At 43.2% G+C, this 20,117-nt stretch overlaps 1 protein-coding gene across 2 annotated transcripts in view; it reads right to left on the bottom strand.

Annotated features, from left to right (window-relative positions):
• The window catches only part of AGPS (alkylglycerone phosphate synthase), a 187,333-nt gene that overhangs the window by 56,000 nt on the left and 111,216 nt on the right, over positions 1-20,117 (bottom strand). For both annotated transcript variants that reach the window (XM_066575785.1, XM_066575786.1), the window contains exon 12: positions 6,185-6,236. In XM_066575785.1, coding sequence (XP_066431882.1) covers positions 6,185-6,236 — 52 coding nt within the window. The remainder of the gene's footprint in view (positions 1-6,184; positions 6,237-20,117) is intronic.

Below are 20,117 nucleotides of genomic sequence, written 5' to 3' on the forward strand. Positions count from 1 at the left end.
CGTAAAAGCTGCTTCTTGCTATAGCCATGCCAACTGAGACCTCAACTGCTCATGGTGGGAAACAAAACACAGATGTTCATACAACATAAAATATCCTGCAAGTCTGAAAGGTTCCTTTAAAAGAGCCCTAGGAGTGGGGAAACAGAGGTAAAAAGGTTCTGGGGTTCGCCCTTCTATGGTTACGTCAAGTAGGAGCGGGCAGAGAGGTGGTGACGTATATGTTTTATCGACTACACAACGTGCTTAGGTATATTAAGAGAGGCAGAATGGTTGCGCTGCGACTGTCCACACATGGGTATACCAAATTTAGGCAGAGTATGGGACATACAGATGTGTCCTTTCTTTCCGTTCCTCTTGAATCAAGATATTGTGAGATGAATGGCGCAAGGGGCGGGGGTGGGGGAGAGAGACCATTTGCATTATTCCGTCAGGTGTTAATAATGCAACATATGTTTCCCAAAGCTTGTCATCTCACGCCATGTTAGATATATGTAAGAGGATCATTTACATCAGCTTTATGGTTTTAGATCATTTACATCAGCTTTATGGTTTCAGAGTAGAAGAAAAAGTGGAAGTGAAAAAGGGATTCCTTCCATCCATTAGTAAAAGTCATCAATGATGTGTAACGGATAGGACAGCAGTTGGCTTTGCAGACATTTAACTTGGGTTCTATTACACGGGACAAAAGTCGCGTCCTTAAGCTTTCACATAGGAGGGATAATCCTTCAGTGAATGGAGGAGGAGCAATCCGGAAATCACTTCGAGCTGGCCGCCTCCATTCACAGTAAACAGGCAGCTGTCCATAGATGAAAGGCTGCCTGTTTACACGGGGCCGATCATTGTTTTATCTTTAGGCCAGCATAGACTGGACAAATACTGAGCAAACAAATTACACTGTGTAACAAATTTGTAAAAAATTTTCAAACAAAAGTAACTGATATGTCTCTGTAAAGTGAAAACATGCCGATTACACTAGTAAAACTGAATAGTAGCAGCACGTCTCACTTTCAAGTTATTTAACCCCTTAGAGAGCATGATTTTTTTTTTCATTTTAAAAACACATAACTCCTTTATTTATCCATCGACATCGCTGTAGGAGGGCTTGCTTTTTAGGGGACGACTTGAAGTTTTTAATGGTACTATGTAATGTAACATATAATGTACTGAAAAACCTTTAAAAAGTTCCAACTGGAACAAAATGAGAAAGAACACGATATATTGCGCCATCTTTCGGTGCGTCTTGTTTCTACGGCCCACGAACTGCAACAAACATGACCTGATAACTTTATTCTATGGCCTCATGTTCGCTTGTACGCATGGATACCACTGCTGAATCCCACAGTGGTATCTGTGTGCGCCCGAGGACATGGAGAGTCTCCTCTGCGCCGGCCGGATCTTCTTTCTTCAGCACGGCGGATGCTTCCGGGAGTGCCGGCCGACGCTCCTAGCGCATGCGCAGTGCTATCTTTTTAATTTTAAATCCCCTGCACTCCCGCGTATCCGCGGCACAGCACAAAAACAGCTGTGCTTGTGCCGCAGATACGGACGGCTTCCATTGGCTTCAATGGAAGCTGCGGGAGCTGTCCGTACAGGAGACCCACGGAAAATGGAGTGTGTTGCGATTTGCATGCTTTTAGCTGCCCTACCGATGCTAATGCATCCCTATGGGCAGCAAGACATACGCAGCTGCCGTGCGGGGGCCACGCGTGGATTTTATAAATAAAATGTGCATGTGGACATTGCGCCTATTGGTTAGTACAATTACTACGATACCAAACTTATGCAGCTTTAGTTTTTTTTTCCTGTACTACTTTTATTTTTAATTTTTTTTAAAAGTTATTTTCTGCTGCCATCTCCTGCACACAATACATTTTTTATTTTTCCATCCACATATTTGTGCGAGGGCTCATTTTTTGTGGGACATCCTGTAGTTTGCGTTAGTATAATTTTGGAATATGACTTTTTAATTGCTTTTTATTGCATTTTTTCTTGGAGAAAGAATGACCAAAAAAGGCGCATTTCTGGCGGCCCTTTTTTTTTTTTTTTTTTTTCGGACAACGTTCACCATGCAGGGTAAATGCGTTACTTTGATAGATCGGACTTTTACAGACGCAGCGATACCAAATGTATTTTTGTTTTAGGATTCTTTTATTTAGTCTAACCAATGACCTGTAAAAACACAGCTCATTAATTACATCTTACTGGTGGATGATCCGCAGTGTTTCCACCATGTGGAAACATACCCTATATGTTACATAAACCTACCCTTATAGTGTTCAGTCAGCAGCAGTGTGTAACAGTGATTGTGAAATAGTTGACAATCACTTTTGTTATTAAGCAAGGTTAATGGCAAGCCGACTGGATTAATTGTAGAGGCAGATTTACAAAAAATACAATACAACGGCAACTGGATTACATTATTCCCCATAACTGGAAAACCTTACTTGGCAGAAAAAAATAGATATCATATTTGCATTCAGCGCACTAAAGTTACTATAAGCCGCCTATCTGCATTTCAGTTACAAAAATTGTGTTGCACAGTGTAATCGTTCAGCCGCTGGCAGTGTATTATTGTTCAGCTTTGCACGATCATCGCTGTCTAAAAGTTCCCTTATAGTTAAAAGTTCATCCGCAGTACTAGTGGCCCTTCAGCTACCCAAGCACATTTTTATCTACAGTTAACATAGTAGTCTATGTATGCATTCCACTTTACAAACTGTGTAATATTTAATTCCCCCTGCCCGGGCGCTGTTGGGTTCCCCATGGATTACAGCTGATCACTAGAAATCCCTGCAGACAGATACCCTGTGATAAACTTTTTTTATTGTGTCTTTTGGGGAATGAGGGAAACCCTTCTAAGAAAAAGAGAGCTTGTCAAAAGCGTATAGTGTGTAATTTAAACCTTTCTAACCTTTATGTTCTCTGAAGGTGGTCACTACTAGAACTGTCTGTGGATGACATTACATGGCCTGTACCACACATGCTGTTCTCAGGGGGACAAAAACTCCTATCACATTACTGCTGATGATTAGTGACTCTTGTCACACAGTTCTACTACAGAAGATGATGGTTCATCCTCCATGACTGTATACTTATGGACTTTAGCTTATTTAGATGAATGTAAAGGTTAATGATATTTACACTATCCACACAGCAGGCAGAAATGGTACAGGCTCTAGCTGATGCATCATGGAATTGATGTGAAATTGAAACAAGCATAAATATGGTGCCTGATAAGCACCAGACAAGGGGCTACACTGCATGGAAGTGACTGCAATACACAGAGGAGACATCCAGAGTGTGGCAGGCAATTAGGTAATGGTGGCAGGATGTAGGGATGGAAGATGGTGTTTTTTCAGGGGAGCACTTCTTCTAAGTTCAAATTTCACATGGAGCGGATTTGCTGTGAACCTTTTCAGGGTGGAAAATAAAATCCGCCCCATGAGAACATTGCTTAAAGGGTACTTTCACATGTAGTGGATTTGGTGTGGGTATTCCACAGTGGATAATTCGCAGGAAAGCCAGCGTCTAAATTCACACCAGATTTTGATGAGAATTTTGATGTGCATGGACAGCTAACCTCGCGCTTTCAATTAAAAGGGTGAAATCTGCTGCGGATTCACACCAAAATCTGCCCCGTGTGAAGTACCCTAAGGGGGCTGTCCGAGACTTTTTTTTTTTAAATAAAACCAAGCTACCTCTACCATGAAACAATAAATAGGCATATACCCACCTCCCCTGGCTCCCTGCTTTGCCCTGCAGCGTTGCTAGCTAAATGCTCCGGTTCTGCAGCCAATGACAGAGCTCAGCATTTGATTGTATAGACCCTATTTACAGATGATCTGCCCTACAGCTAGGAAAAATCATGTATACTGACAAACTTTTGATTTACTTGTTGGAGGAAAGAACTGAGGGCTTGCACTATTATTGCAGTTGGGGATTTCTATGTCCTACATTTGTCATCTTGATGCAAGGACGGGTCATTTTCTGCTAAATAAAACAAATTCTGAGAAGTTGTTGGTAGTTTGAAAACCTGAAGCCCAAATCAAAGACATGTCCTAAGCTCCCATATGGTTTTAGACTCAGTGGCCTGCTTAAAATCTTTAGCCCATATGCCGGCAAGCCTACAGTTAATATGACTTTAGGTGCCAGCAAAATCATCAAGATTTTCATAGTGCCTTCCATTTATGCCTCTGAGATTTCACAACCATTGAGCTCCTCAACTTTTCAAAAATGGAGTCTGACACACTTATTGTACCCCAAAAACCTATTCCAAGCACAGATGGGAGATAGAAAGACAGGGTAATAGTATTTTTTTTGTTTCAACACAATCTTCTACTGGTCATGAAATCACAAGTTTTCATGGTATGCAAATGAAGTTGCCATCCGGCAAACAGAGACTAGTCCGTCTCATCAGACAATTCACATCGTTTGCATACCGTGAAAACCGTGATTTAGAGACCGGAGAACACTGCGTGTTGAACAAAAAGTACCATTACACTTGGTTTCCTATCTCCTACCAATGGTTAGCATAGGTTTGTAGTGGACAACGAGTATGACAAACTTACTATAACCCGCTTTCGAATCTATAACATAAATATACGTCATGCCGTCGCTAAGGGTGTATGGAGCAGATTTGGGAGGCGAGCCTGCATAAAATTCTTGACATGTGTTAACTGTCTACAACAACTGAAAGCCACCAGCAACGATCAGAGATAGATGCTGTGGTTCAATATTGACTGCTACATCTAAGCAGTAAGTGAAGGGAGCCTCCATCAGCCCCAATGCGATCAAGGGGTGTAGATGGATTTGGCATGCCAACTCCGGGCCTGCTGTAGGCTCCTTACGCTGCCATGCAGGGTTTAACAGGTAATAATATAAAAAAAACATTTACTGCAATACAGAAGAATTGCTGTAAATGGCACAAGTTATCTCCATTTGGGTTCCTAAAGGGACTTAAATTTTTTTTAAAAAAGGTTATGTTTTTTGAACCCTTTTCCTATTAAAAAAAAAAAATAATAAAAAATCCCACACCATTGGTATCACCACATCCATAAAAGCCTGAATCGTCGAAATAGCATAACTCTCCCATGAGGGAAAGCTGTAAGAAAAGAAAAAAAAAATCAAAAACACATTGCCAGTTACAGCATTTTTGGCACCCTATCTCTTAAAAAAGAAAAAAAAAAACACCTGAATGAAAAATGATAAAAAGATGTATATACACCAAAATGGTACCAGTAAAAACTACAGCTCAAACCTCAAAAATAAAGCCCTCAGATAGCCTTATAGATTGATACATTATAAAATGATTTTGACACCTACAACTTTTTAAAAGTGCTACCACAAAAAAAAAAATAAAAAACGCTATGTGGTACTGGTGTAATCATACTGACCTACAGAGTAAAGTGTCATTTTTACTACACTGTGAATGCCGTGAAATTGGACTTAAATTTTAATGGGGCAGCCAGGCGCATGCTAGACTGTGGATCCATTCAAATTCCCCCCAAGGCAGGGTTCTCTATCCTGTTGCAGATATAGTTTGGGGTCCGACCATTGGATTAGAGTAATCAATTCTGCCTGGAATACCCCTTTCAGCAAGTTCTTTTGCTATTTTAGGGTGTGCTAAAACTGTTCATAAGGTAATATATGAAGGAATAGGTCTTAGTACATTTGAACTGAAAGGTTGGTTCTGCAGATTCTAGGAAATGACCCCACTGGAGATCTCACCAGTAGGACTCTCCACCGGCCAACACTACAAGCTACCGGCTTGGCAGTCTTATTTCGGCAGCGCTATAATGCAGGCTCTCCATCTCAATACACCTAACAATGCTAAGTCTTCCCATACAAAGAGCATTTCTGCTGACAAGTCGCTGCTCTCCTACACATTACATGCTTTATTTCCCTGAAGTCCATTTGTTTCCTCAATCACATACAGTACAGTGACTGTTCACTAATTAAGGTCTCAGTCCCTAACTGAAGGCTTCAGATAACTGGACGGCATATTAACAAGACATTCCGAGGGTTAAAATAATTACATATTGATTGGTATTGATTGTTAAACAAGTCTGCTACTCTGAGGATATAATCTGGTAGCAGCATTCTGCAAACACATTAAGGACTGGATCCAGGAAGACTCTACAGCGTTACATCAGCACAAATCATTATCTGCACTAAGCCAACTTACCAAATTGAAACTGTGCATTGTCCATAAGGCGGATTGAGGCAGGAGCGCATCTCTGTAAGAAGGGAGAAGACAAAAAAAAAGTTAAGAACTTTTAATTATATAAAAAGGGGCAAAAGATATTGTAATGGAGATTTAAAGTTGGGACATTAAGGGCTCATGTCCACGGGCAAAATGAGATTTAAAATCCGCAGCGGATCTCCCGCGCGCTGATCCGCACCCCATAGGGATGCATTGACCACCCGCGGGTAGATAAATACCCGCGGATCGTCAATAAAAGTGATTTTAAAAAAAATGGAGCATGAAAAAATCTGGACCATGCTCCATTTTCATGCGCGTCTCCCGCGGGCTTCTATTGAAGCCTATGGAAGCCGTCCGGATCCGCGGGAGACCTAAAATAGGAATTTAAAGCATTTACTCACCCGCAGCGGGCCGCGAAGCTCTGCTCTTCCTCACGGCCGCATCTCCCTTGCTTCGGCTCGGCGGATGTGCCCGGCGCATGCGCGCAGCACGTCGACGACGTGCCGGCGACGTGCCGCCAGCGTCAGGAATTCATCCGCCGGCCGAAAATGAAGATCCGGCCGTGAGGAAGAGCAGAGCGTCGCCGCCCGCTACGGATAGGTAAATGCTTTTAAATTGTTATTTTCAGCGCTCATGTCCGCGGGGCAGGAGGGACCCGCTGCAGATTCTACATGTAGAATCTGCAGCGGATCTGATTTTCCCCGTGGACATGAGGCCTAAGAAAAATCTATATATTAGTACATCTTATAACAGGAGTTGCAGAGATCTCGAAATGTCATTTATTGTTCATAAGTTGAAAATATTTATTTGAACACAGTCTATAGAATTAAAAAAGTCACAAGCAAACAGATGGCACAAAAAAAAGTAAGGAACCCTTACACTTAGAATGAATGGCATCACAAGTAATGCCACATGTTTCAGCCATGGCAACTATTAAGCCAGGTTGAAATAGGGCTATTGAGTGTGGTTTAGAGCGGCAACAATCATCACATCCAGAACAGAGTGCCTACTTAATGTGCTGCAATACCTGTATAGCACTGTATTACAAGAAATTGCCCCCTAAGGGCTTATGTTACACAAGCATATATCGGTCGGGTTTTCACACCCCGCCGATATACGCTTCCATCTAGGCAGTTCCCTCCCCCTCACCGACTTTTTCTGCCTCTCTCTTCCAGTTTGCAATGGGAGGGGGCAGAACAAAGCTCTGCCCCGCCCACTTTCATTGCTGGCTATGGACATGGGGCGAGGAGGGTGTGGGAGCTTAGCTCCAGGCCCATCGCGCCCCCTCCCATTGCAAATTGCTCGGAGGGGAGGAGAGAGGCAGAGAGACGGTGAGTGGGAGGGAAGGATGGGGGGGGGGGGGGGGTGGACACTGCTTAGATGGAAGCGTATATCGTCCGGCCGTAAAAAACATGTAAATAAGCCCTTAAAAGCAATCCTTCTAGAGAAGAACAGCACCAGACACGTGTAATCCGATTTGAACAAAATCCCCCTCTGTATTAAGTCAGAAGCATACACAGGAACATTAGGGCTCCATTGACTACAACTTACGGGTTGCATGGAGCAGTGATAGGTTTGTGGCAAATGTTACTGCAAATAAAAGCACACGTGGTTTTTAAAGGTCTGAATTAACAGGGTTCATCATTAAAGGGGGATTAGACTGCCTGCACTCATGCCAATCAGGTGTTTTAAAGACTATTGTATACCCTTGACCTTTTTTTTTTAAACTTAATGTATTTTTGGAAATGAAGACTTTTTGTAATTTGTTGCATAAAAAATTTCTGATTGTTTGATTCCTCTATAGTTGTATTGTTTTCCAAGGCGATTACTGGAGGACTAAAATATTAGCAAATTCTGTCAGAATATACTGGCAGCGCCTCCCCTAGCCTACTCCCCCTGTTTTGAATGAACATTCACTATCTTTCCACTGAGCTATTACAGAGGACTGTAGGACAGTGGCAGGGAATGGTGGAAGAGATCAGGAGGGGAGAGAGCAGGGAAAGCTATTATTACAGAGGGCTGTAATGCACTCCTGGTGAATTTTCTGCTCTCATCAGATACTTAAAGAGAAGATGAGACAAAGGAGAGAAAGCTGTGTAGTATTGTGTGGGAGTGGTTATGCTACACAGCCTCTGAAAAAGGCTCCAGCTAGAAACACTAATATAGGATAGCCTGCAAACGAAGAATGAAACTTTCTAAATGCATGAGAAGGAAAATTCAATGCAAAAACAGATAATTGCATCATTTTTTTCCTGCAGGGGACTTAGTAAGTGTATACATTTGTCAATGTTTCCATAGCCTTTAAGGGACTGCAGCACTTGGAAATGCATTGCAGCCTCTTCACTGTATAGTTAGCACAGTGACATACATTGCATAGCGATGATGCCTGGTACAATAAGCTCAATCCCATTCATTTGAATGGGAGCAAGCTGCAAAAAGGCCATGTAGCTAATGGAAATATTGAAGGTTAAGAAACATACCCCAAGGCATAAAAGCCCTCCGCTAAACAAGCAACTTGAAGAATTCTGAGCTCATAGAATTAAAACTACAATAAGGCAGCGTTCACACACGGCTTTTTTGTTGCACTTAAAAACCATATTAAAAAAAATAAATAAAAATGTGATTTTTCAAAAACATCCGTTTAAAAAAAACAAACAAAAAAAACTAAAAACTACATATATTGTTTAAAAATTGTCTGCAAATGCGGTTTATAAAATTGAAAACGGCAACAAAAAATACCAGCCTAAGACATCCAAACGTTACTTTATTATTACAAGTTGTCCCGGCGTGCAGGAAGCACATCGCCGTATGACAACCAGGTGTTGAAGGGATTGGAAGTAGTGTTCGCACCATCTGATAACTGCGATTGAATGAAAACACGCAGGTCAGTGGTCCGCTGTGAATCGCTGCATCATTCACCCAGAGGCTACAGCTGTGGTTATCAGACATTACATAAGTAGGGCAGACGTGAGCACCAGACCAGGGGGATACAGATATGGATTTTGTTCTTTATCATCGTTTCCTCTGTTGTTGCAGATGTATAAAGCCATATAAAATGTGCGTGTTCTCATGACAAACAGAAGTAAATTAGTAATTTAGTCACAAATTAATCTGCCATCCTAAATGTTAAAGAGCATCTAGAAACGCTCTTCGTAAATGGTTTCATCATCCCGAGTCAGTGCCCCTGTACGAATGTGCAGAAGCCGAATACTGTAAGACACATCATAAACTGCTACAGATAACAAGATGGGGAGTCGCGTTCAGCAAATATTGAAATAAATCTGGCCAGGAGGGACAGATCCTTCTTTAAAAAAAAGGACCGAGAATCGGTACTGCCAATTCGCATTAAAACTAATAGGAGCAAAAATTGGGTTCTCCGGTGGGATTCTATTGGTTTCCAGTTCCGCCCTCCCTCCCTTTTTGTTTTATCTATTTATTCCTTCCTCTCTCGCCCCTTCTTTCCCCTTATACCCCTGTGTTTTCCACCACCCCCTCCTCCACTTCTTTCGTTCAACAACCCTCCTTCCCAGGTTCAAGTGGGCCAACAGTCAATTTCCAGAATGTAGAAATCCCAGGCTCAACATTCCTGTTGGAGCACGGTTCCAAATTTGCCTAACCTCGACAACAACGTAATCCATATCCTGTTCCTACCTCTTGTGGTTGATGAGGACAAGTTTTTGAAAACATGTAAATCTGTACATCACCGCTGTATTTGACAACACTACATTTTAATTATATCCTTGAAAGACAAATAAAAAAAAAATTGGGTTCTCTAATGTGGCCCCAAAAATGTTTCTCGAACAGTTGAGGTGGTGGTGGCCCAGTGGTTAGCGCTGCAAGATCAAGCTCAAACCTAGACCTCCAGCCCTGCAAGCCAGTAGTACTAAGCCAACACACCGGTCCTCTCTGCTCCAAGCAGAGCCGATATTAAAGGTGATTTTTGCTACAAATCCAAGTGCGATGATCCAATTCGATTTAGCAAAAAATGACACAAATTTTATTGCCCGGCCGATCAGAGAGAGGAAAAAAGAGACTTTCTATGGACTGCCAGAGAGTACAAGCACTCAACTTTCTGGGGTAGTAGCATAGAAATGAGAGGAGTGGTAGTACGCTTACGTAACCACTCCTTCATTTGGGACCCTAGTTATGATTGCTGGGCATCCCAGTGACCAGACTCCAACTGATCCGATACTAACCCTTTATCCTGTGGATAGCAGTTCTTTAAAAATGGGACAACCACTTTTAGGCCCCCTGCACACGGGCGGAAATTCTGCGGCGGGATTTCCCGCAGAATTTCCGGCCGTGGAAGCTGCCATAGGATTGCATTAAAAAACGCAATCCTAGGCAGTCGGACGCGATTTGTCCGCATGAAATCACATGCGGAAAACAAATCGCAGCAGGTTCTATTTCTGTGCGGGTCTCGCAGAGGCCCGCACAGAAATGTCACTACTGGGCTGCTGGCTTCGCTCTGCGCATGCGCCGGCTGACGGCACATCAGAGAGCCGGAGCCACAGGAAAAGGTGAGACCCGGCCGTCTGCAGGCGGCCTTAGAGCCAATTCATATGGGAGTATCTTCTGTCCATATATTTTTTGGTGGACCCACTGAAATAAATTGGTGTATTAAGACCTGCTTATTACTATGCAGACCAATGAGGTCTTTAAAAAATAAATAAATATTGTACCATGTCCTATTTTGGTCCATGTTCACCCGCTAAAGCATGTAAAGGTTAGGGAAAAAAAGTAGCACGCACACATTAGCATCCCTGTTCACAGCAAATCTTCTGTGGGGCTGTGACAGAAGTGACATCACTTGTGCGTTCTTGATTTTTTTTTTGGCATACGTGAAAAACGGATGCTGCTATATTATATGCCATTTCCAGTTACTTTCAGCACATTGCGCTCTAGACTCTGGGCATGAGATGTTGATCGCCCTGGTCCCCTCCCCCCCACGTCTGAAAAGGCCAATATGACCCCAAGGGTAACACCTGCTGTGGTCCAGACAGAACTGGCCTCTACTTCACCAACCCAAAAATGGCTGGCCACTGCTGTAGTAGTCCGCTGGTGGATAGGGACCCACCCCAATATCAACTTCATCCCTAACCGTAGACTTCAAATGCAACATGGGTGTAAAAAACTAAGAAATGCACACATGAAGCAAAAATGCATGTAACACGCACACATACATGCAGCGCAAACTGCTTTTCATATTACATCTGCCCATGAGATATATCAAGACCCATTTAACGGAAACAAAAATTTAGAAAGATCCTTCCCCATCCAACCATTTTTGTTTGTTTGTAGCGGCACTTTGTATCGGACAGCTTATTGTACTTAAATAGTGAAAACCTGAAGTATGAATTTTAAGGGGTTATCCCAGCAACATTTTTCCCCAAACCGGCTCAGCCATAAGTAGCAACATGAAAGCTTATATACTCCCCTTCCCCGCTGTAGGGGGTCAGCGATGACGTCATCATGTACTGCAGCCAATCACCAGCTTACTTGATATGTCCCATTTAGGTGAGGATTTGCGGAGCATTTGCTGCGGGTTTTCCATTGAGGAAAGCCCACAATCTTTTTGCAATGTGTGAAGTTACCCTAAGGCTACATACACGTGAGCGCGAATCTCATGCCGTTTTTGTGCGTTGCATGAATATCAACCCCATTCTTTTGAGTGGAGTCATACACATGAGCGATGTTTTCCGTCACAGCGATGCCGCAAGATTTAAAAAAATTAAAAATGGATAAATGTCTTATTTTTTCGCGCTCCTTGGAACGACTTGCCCATCGTTTTCAGTGGGACCTTAAAGACATCACATAACTGGCATGCGAGTGCGATGTTCCTATTGAAATCAATGGGAGACACTTGTGATCCTCTATTACACTTGAGGTTCAGAATCTCACAGAAGCGATGTAAGGCATTTCAGCATGAAAAACGGCTCACATTCGCGGGTAAAACGCACGTTGCAGAGCGGGATATTGGGCCGAGTTCCTTGGTCCGACATCGTGCTCGCCGTGTGAATGTAGCCCAATAGCGGGAGAAAAAAAAAAAAAAAAGGACAGATGGTGATATCAGCACCACAATTACTCCTCCTAGCGGCAAATTAAAGGATCTTTCCTGAGATACAAAAACATGATGTATTTACAAACAGGTTTATTAATCCAACAACATAGGGGGCAGATTTATAAAAACTGCCTAAAACAACAAAAAAAACCACTGTCCTTGTTGCCCATAGCAACTAATCAAGAACAGAATATGAAATTAAATCTGCATTGTGATTGGTTGCTATGGGCAACAAGGCCAGTTTTTCTTTTAGATGGTTTCATAAATCAGGCGTATTTGCAGAGAATAGCACCCATTGATTCCAATAGGCTCGCTCACATTTCAGTTGTGCAAAAAAAAAAAAAAAAAGTTTGTTTTTCGTACGCATTTGCGCACCAAAGGTCCCCAAAGAACTTAATGCAGTAATGTATGCCGATGTACACGCAAAAAAACGTCATTACTCATCCCGTAAAAAACATGCTTCGGCTCATGTGAATAGGACCTCAGTATACAGATCCTCCCCAGAAAACGAACCTACCCGTGAAAATGTGTTTTGCGAGCCACCCGGTTTATAACGGCGCGACGTCTGATCAGAAGTCAGGAAGCCATCACTCAGATGGATGTGGCATCACATCTGCTTCACTAACATTTACTCGCAAGTAATGACAAACTCAACACAAACTAATATAAACCACAGGCCCCCATGTACAAACACAGGAAGGAAGGTTAATGTCATCGGTGATGGATAGGCCTGCTGGACGTGTGCTGCTTTACAAGTGCCACCAAGCCAAAGCTGGTAGTCCCAGAATCCGAGCTGGTCATTGTGAGCTTTGATTCTGTGACCCGTAACACGGCCCGGGTTCCTGTAATTATATAAGCCATGTAGCTGGAAAGAAGGAAGCAAGGCCATCTAATAAATCAACGGCTCTGCTCAGACTCTGGAAATGTAACTCTACAAATACACAGACCTCCCGACAACAAACAGAAAAATAGCACTCCATTAATTTATGGAGCCGGGGAGTCCGGAATTGACATATACATGATGAACCTGTAATTCATAGCTCATTAGCAAGGGCCCTGATAAATTAGGAGAAGCCTTGGTGCCAATATCGCTACATACAAGTATACCTGATATATTTTAGTAAAATGTTGCCATCAGAAAAGATGCAAAAAGAAGTTAAAAATGAAACAAACGATTCAAAAAGGCACAAAATTAAACTTTTTTTTAATTCGCATTTTTATTGAATACTTTGCAATTTTACCATAAAAACAGAAAAATATCTAAAAGAAGAATTTTATTTCCCCTCCCCCCCCCACATAAAAAAAAAAAAATTCTGCTGACCACACCGATACACAAAAATAAAATCTCACATTAGACCCCAGATAAAGCATTTGCAGAACGTGTGTTGTATGTGAGCTGCCCCCGTTTGCCCCCTTATGTTTGCATGCACTTGCAAATGATTTTATGTTATTTTTAGTTGTTCTATTATCTATGAATGTGATATTTGAAGTAGTTATTTCTGATAGCACGTGCAGCTTAGAGTCCACCAGGTATATATTTGGCAATGTTATTGCACTTTGGCATTTCTAGATTTATTACTTACATGACAAATATTTGCGTGACATGTTCTATACCGGTATAGTGGTAGTTAATCTGATTGGTAAGGTATGTCTGTAGGTGATCATTTCAGTTTTTAGTGTATTTATCCATTTTATAAGGGGTTGTCCAATTGCAAACTATTGATACCTTATCTTTAGAATAGTCATCAATAGTGGAGGATTAGTGAGGATCTGCTGCCGAGGACACCCACGATCACCTGTTCGCCAGGCCAGTGTGCTCACACACTGAGACGATTTTTTAAGTAAGCAGACAGCTCTGTTCTCATTGCAGTGGTCAGAAGTGGTATTAAATGCAATGATCCCATTGCACTGAATATAGGTTTAAAAATAAAAAGTGCTCCTGCGCTGCCTCGAACAAACGACCGGTTTTGACAATAATAATATTGTCTAAAAAGATTTATTCAGGTATAGGTACAACGCGTTTCGTCGTTAAACACGACTTTATCAAGTACGAGGCAGCGCAGGAGCACTTTTTATTTTTAAACCTATTTTCACACCGTGGGCCCAATTCTACATTGGACACAGCAGCTCTGCAGCAGCACTCCAGCGACCAGGGAACCTGGCGGACGACATAGGAAAGATCCCACAAGAGATCTGATAAGCCAACTCGGACTTTGGAGGCGTTGGTGGGACTCCCCTCCACAGGAGTTTCCACCACACGCCGGGTGAGTCATTTTAATTTTATTTTATTTCATTTGTTTTAGTTTCATCTATACTCTCTTACGTGTTACGATCATCCAGTGATCACACTAATTTACTTCACCAATTAGCCACCTGAAGCGCCTCCCTGACCATTTCTTTATATTGCACTGAATAGGATTTTTGCCTGTAATACCGAGCCTGACCACTGCAATAAGAACAGAGCTGTCTGCTTCCTGCAGAAATCAGCTCAGTATATGAGCCCACTCGCATGGCGAATAGTTGATGACCATGGATCCCAGGCAGTGGAGCAAGGCTGATCTAATGTTGATGACCTATCTAAAGATAGGCCATCATTAGCTCACAACTGGACAACCCCTTTAATAAAGATATGTATAAGATTTTATTTGTGTGTGTCCATGTGGCCCAGCACAGTTTTGGGGGTGTTGATGTTGTGCAATTGCATGCTATTGGACTTTATATTCAGGGGGAGACTGGTCTTTCTGTAGAGTCTACATGCAAACTTCTTCTCAGAGTCAGACTTTAGTCTCCTCGCTTATTGTAAGTGCCATTAAATGCAGGTTTTCTCCAACACTAAAAAGACCGGGAACCCTTTTCAGCACCAGTAGGAGCAGGGAGTATTGATGGGACTCTAATTTTGGCTCTAGCAGTGCATTTTTTTAATACTCCCAGAAAAAAACTAAAAACTTTTTTTCTGCCAAGCAAACAAAGAACGGTGAATTAATAGGTATTCGCCTTTTACATCAGACAAGTCATTGCTACTTTGAAGAAATCCCCAAGCTGGCCTGAAAAATCCTGGTTCTCATTCTAATACTGAATACATTTCCTCAACATGAGAAGAGACTGCGAGGTAACCTACATAGGAGGAAACTTGTCAGAACACAACATGAGGAGCGGGCGTAGATGTGCCGCTGAAGTCTTCACGGCTGGTATTCTTGCTGCGTCCGTACAAACTTTGCTCTTCTTTTAACAAGGTCTATAGCCATGGGAAGAAAAGGATGCCAAAAGACTCCATGAAATCTGTGACCTGTATAAAAACCTCTTCGCCTCTGGCCATGCACTTCAAAAATGGTCCCAAGCACCACGTTGACGCCTAACACCCTCAGATATAACAACAGGGGGTTCATCAACCCCGAACATCTCCGACTGGTAGTGGATACTAATAAAAGGTGGGATGTATCGCTTGCTGTGCGTTCTAATCAAAATGTAAAACGCAAAAGTCATCCCCAAGTGAATAGTTGGGCACGGAGACTGATTCAAATGAAGCAAATGGTGGCCCCATGGTGTCAGTGCTTCCTAAGGCCACACATTAACCTAACTTGGAAGTTATAGAAAGGTATACAGAGACATTCCTATAACAAGTAGTCCTAATGCATGCATTTTCACATATATATGTTCTGGATATTTCAGCAATTGATCTTTATTAGAGATGAGCGAGCATACTCGCTAGGAGCAATTACTCGAGCGAGCATTGTCCTTAGCGAGTACCTGCCCGCTCGGAAGAAAAGGTTCGGCCGCCGGCGTGGGTGACAGGTGAGTTGCGGCAGTGAGCAGGGGAGAGAGAGAGATCTCCCCTCCGTTCCTCCCCACTCTCCCCCGCCGCTCCCCGCCCGCCACCGGCAGCCAAACCTTTTCTTCCGAGCGGGCAGGTACTGGCTAGGGGCAATGCTTGATTGAGAAATTGCTCTTAGCGAGTATGCTCGCTCATCTCTACTCTTTATATAAAGGTGAATGAGACCCAAAAAAATTCTGCTACTTTCAGCATGACGAAGGGTTGGGGCTACATGCAGACTTTGGCTTCGACACTCGGCACACAGCATCGCTCTACCTGCATCAGAAGAGATTATGGTCATGTTAGAACTTGCTATGAATGTGACCCGAACGTTGCAAGGAATGCAGCAGGTTTGGATTCTCGCGCGTGTCGCCATGTAGTTCTAGCCTCATAAGTCTTGTATAAAGAAGGCCACCGATGCATGGCTCCGGTTAGGTGTTTATACTAGCGGCACAAACCAAGATCCAAGACTAAATTTGTAAACCAGTTCCTGGGGAAAGAGTAGCTTATAAGCGGAAAACTAAATGGTTCTTTTTGTCTGTTCTTTTTATTTTTAACATATAAAGCAAATCCATGTTTATCAGCATTATCAAAGCTGTTCTTTCATTAAAGCCCTCGGGCCATTCATCACTGTCAGAGCGGTTTGGGAACAACGGTGGGAAGAAACGTTTATCTGCAATCAACGTCCGAGCAATTAATCATCCGGCGGCACGCCCTTTTTCTCCCATTTTGGGTTGAAATCAGCCTTTTATTCCACATTCCTGCAGTAATAGAGACCGATACTGAATATTATAAGTACTATACTTGGTTTTTTGTATAGCAGAATGGATCATGGAATAGGCTCCGTCTTAAGTCCTAATGTGGCCATTGGGATTCTTATTTCGAATATTCATGGCCGACAAGCTTTCTTAACAGCTTTTTTAATATACAGATATGGAAACATTGATCTTCATTAAAAAGGGTTTTTCCAGAAAAAAAACAAAAAACAAACACATTGTGCACCCACTAACAGTGCCACCTAGTGTAGTGGCCAACGCTTGTAATTACAAGCACATCTCACTGTTACGAATGGGAGCTTTTGCCTGCAGTTACAAGCACCGGCCACTACACACAGGTTGGAGCATTTGCTTCTGCTCAGACCTTTGTGTATTTGTGTCACTGTCAGCAGGGCGCACAATCAGCTCATCGACTGGGGTATCGAGTGACGGAACCTGGCCGATCAGCTATTGATGACCTATCCAGACAACCCCTTTAAAGACGACTCCTTTTCAAAACTTATTGAGATCTTAAAAGAGGGTGTCTTATGGCAGGTTTTTACCAGTGATGCAGATAACCCAGCCACCACTCGTCCTGAAGTGTATGAAAGCAGATGGTTGCTCTTGTGCACCACCACTCCATACCCTGGAGGCGGCGGACTGCCATCACTGGCGATCCTACAGAGTTCGGCCGGGATATCTGCATAATAGTCAGCATTTAAAAGGGTTGTCTCATGACAGGCTCTAACAAATATTTGCTTCTTGACCCAGCTCTTGTGTCCCCCATGGTGGGGGTTGGGACACCATTTAAAACAAACAGGGCTTTACTCACCGCATAATAGATAACTATGATTCTGCGAATTCGGGTCAGTAGACCCTCAGGTCTGTGTCAGGATATTCAACCGCATTAAGGCCTCATGCCCACGGGCGGATGGGACTCTGCATGCGGGAGCCCACAGCGGAATCCCACCCTGGATATGGCCGAGGACACTGCGGATTCTACTTACCCGTCCGGGTCTTCTCTTTTTTCACTGCGGATGTGGCCAGCACACGCTGCTGCACTTGCGCAGTGGAGTTTTTTTTTTTTAGACTCCGGCTTTTCCGCAGAATCCGCGGCTCATCCGTCCACAATTCAATTGCGGATGGGCTGTAGATCGGACGACTTCTGTTGACTTCAACGGAAGCCATCCGTGTGAGAGCCACAGTGAAATGGAGCGTGCTGAGATTTTTTTTCTGGACCAAAAAGGTTCGCAAATCAAATCCACGCCGATGGGCGTCTTGATTTGCGGATCTTCCACGTGGATTCCGCACATCAGATCCGCCCGTGGACATTGGGCCTTATAGTGCAAAAATGCAAAGTATTATTTCCATGTGACCTAAGGGTAAATACCGGTAGATCAATCAGAAAAACTGGGGGTTTTCTGCGTGCGCACAGAACAGTACATTATAGTACCAGCCGCGTCGGTGAGATTAGGCAAAATCTCTTCCACAAGGTGTGGAACTCCTCTGCACGAAAATTAACAGCAAACTCTGTGTTACACGGGGGGGGGGGGGGGGGGGGGGGGGGGGGGGGGATTTTGCGGCAGGGTCAATTTTCAAAAGGATCAGTTCTGAATTTTTTTCTCTCTTTTTAAGATGGAATTGACAACCCAAGCTTCTGCTTTTTTTTTTCTATCCCTTCTATTTGCATTATTTTAAAAGGCAGTTCTCTACTATAATCTTTAGGGAAACCTGGCAGTAAGTGTTCAATTTCCCTACAGAGCCCCCACAGGGGAAATTAAATATTGCACAACGCTCATTCAAATCAAGGGAATGTCAGTAATGCAGGTCGGGTCCCTCAGAGGAAGAGGTGGTCTTTGTAACCGTTCTTCACGCTGGCTAATAGGGGCTCCCCTTTTATTAACCCAGAACTCCCCAATAGATCGCACGCAAATGGGTTTTGAAAACCAGAACCCCCCTACCAGTATGTACAAGAATATACCACTTAGCCAAGTCCCTGCGTACGCTAGGAGGGTGGGGTAACTGGCTAATTGCAGAGTCTACTGAGAAAACTGGCATTCCTGTCCTTGGAGGAGAACTATGGCATCTTCCATTCCCTGAGGGCGACCACCAGAACTGGCCATCCGGGGCGATTACACAGTACATTCCTCATTACCGCCCTTTACTCAGTGCCATTATGTAGGACTCCATCAACACGGAGCTCAGGTTTACCAACCGCTTGTGTATGGTCATGCCGCTTATTCGGACCAACCAATTACGATAGGAGTCTCCATGTCTGTGAGTAATCGGCTTATAAGCGAATATCCTATATGTACCCCGATAATCCTCCTTATTTGTGTAGTGCCAGCTTATTCCATAATACCCACAACAGTACAGCAATACATTCAGTTAGCAGTAATAAGGTGTGGTTACATCTTGGCAAACAGGCCGTTTTACTGTGCCTTTGCCAGAGCTTTTTAACGCACCCCATCATTGTGATAGGGTGATGAGGTGCATTAAAAAAACGTGAAACCGCAGAAAAATAGAACAGACGGCCCTGGGGAAAAAAAAAAAAAAAATTAAAAAATTTAAAAAAAAATCACCCAGTTAGAAACACCACAATTGAGCGCTGGTCTGCGAGGCCCATTGAAATCAATGGGAGCGTTGTACCGCGATTAGTGCAGTGCTCGGGACACTGCGCAATTGCGGCAAAAAAAATAAAAAATGGATGGTTTGAGAGCGGTCCTCGGGCTTACTCACATTAGCGTATTTAGCCTACATATTACGTGCGTACTTTTTGTGTGCGTAATACGCAGTGCTAACAGCCATTGATTTACATTCAGCCATACAGACCTGCACGTATTATGCATATGAAAAATAAAAAGCGGCATGTCCGAATTTGGCGCATAATACGCACCATCACCATAGTCTGTATATAAAATACGCATACTTGCTGCGTACGTCGTGCATAATACGCAGGCTAAATACACTTGTCTTAGTGAGCCCCAAGGACACAAACCGAGTCCATGCATGGCCTTCCGCTTGCCTTCGATAAAACAAATGAAATGTTCACTTCATTGTTTCAGAGCGGAGCAGCAGCCATCGCTCGCGGTCAGCTTCAATCAGCGCTGCCATATTTCAGTCATGGATCTCCTTCCCCAGAGGAGAATTAACACGGGGCTTTCAGAAAAGAAACTTTGTTATAATTATATTGTGGCTAAAATTGTATTTTCCACAAACAGATATCTTGCGTTGCCGTCTGTTTGACCCTTGGATTGCGTTTCCCCAGAAGGGCCGCCATTTTGGATG

Source organism: Eleutherodactylus coqui, chromosome 8 (genome assembly GCF_035609145.1).
Source record: "Eleutherodactylus coqui strain aEleCoq1 chromosome 8, aEleCoq1.hap1, whole genome shotgun sequence".
Lineage (NCBI taxonomy): Eukaryota > Metazoa > Chordata > Amphibia > Anura > Eleutherodactylidae > Eleutherodactylus > Eleutherodactylus coqui.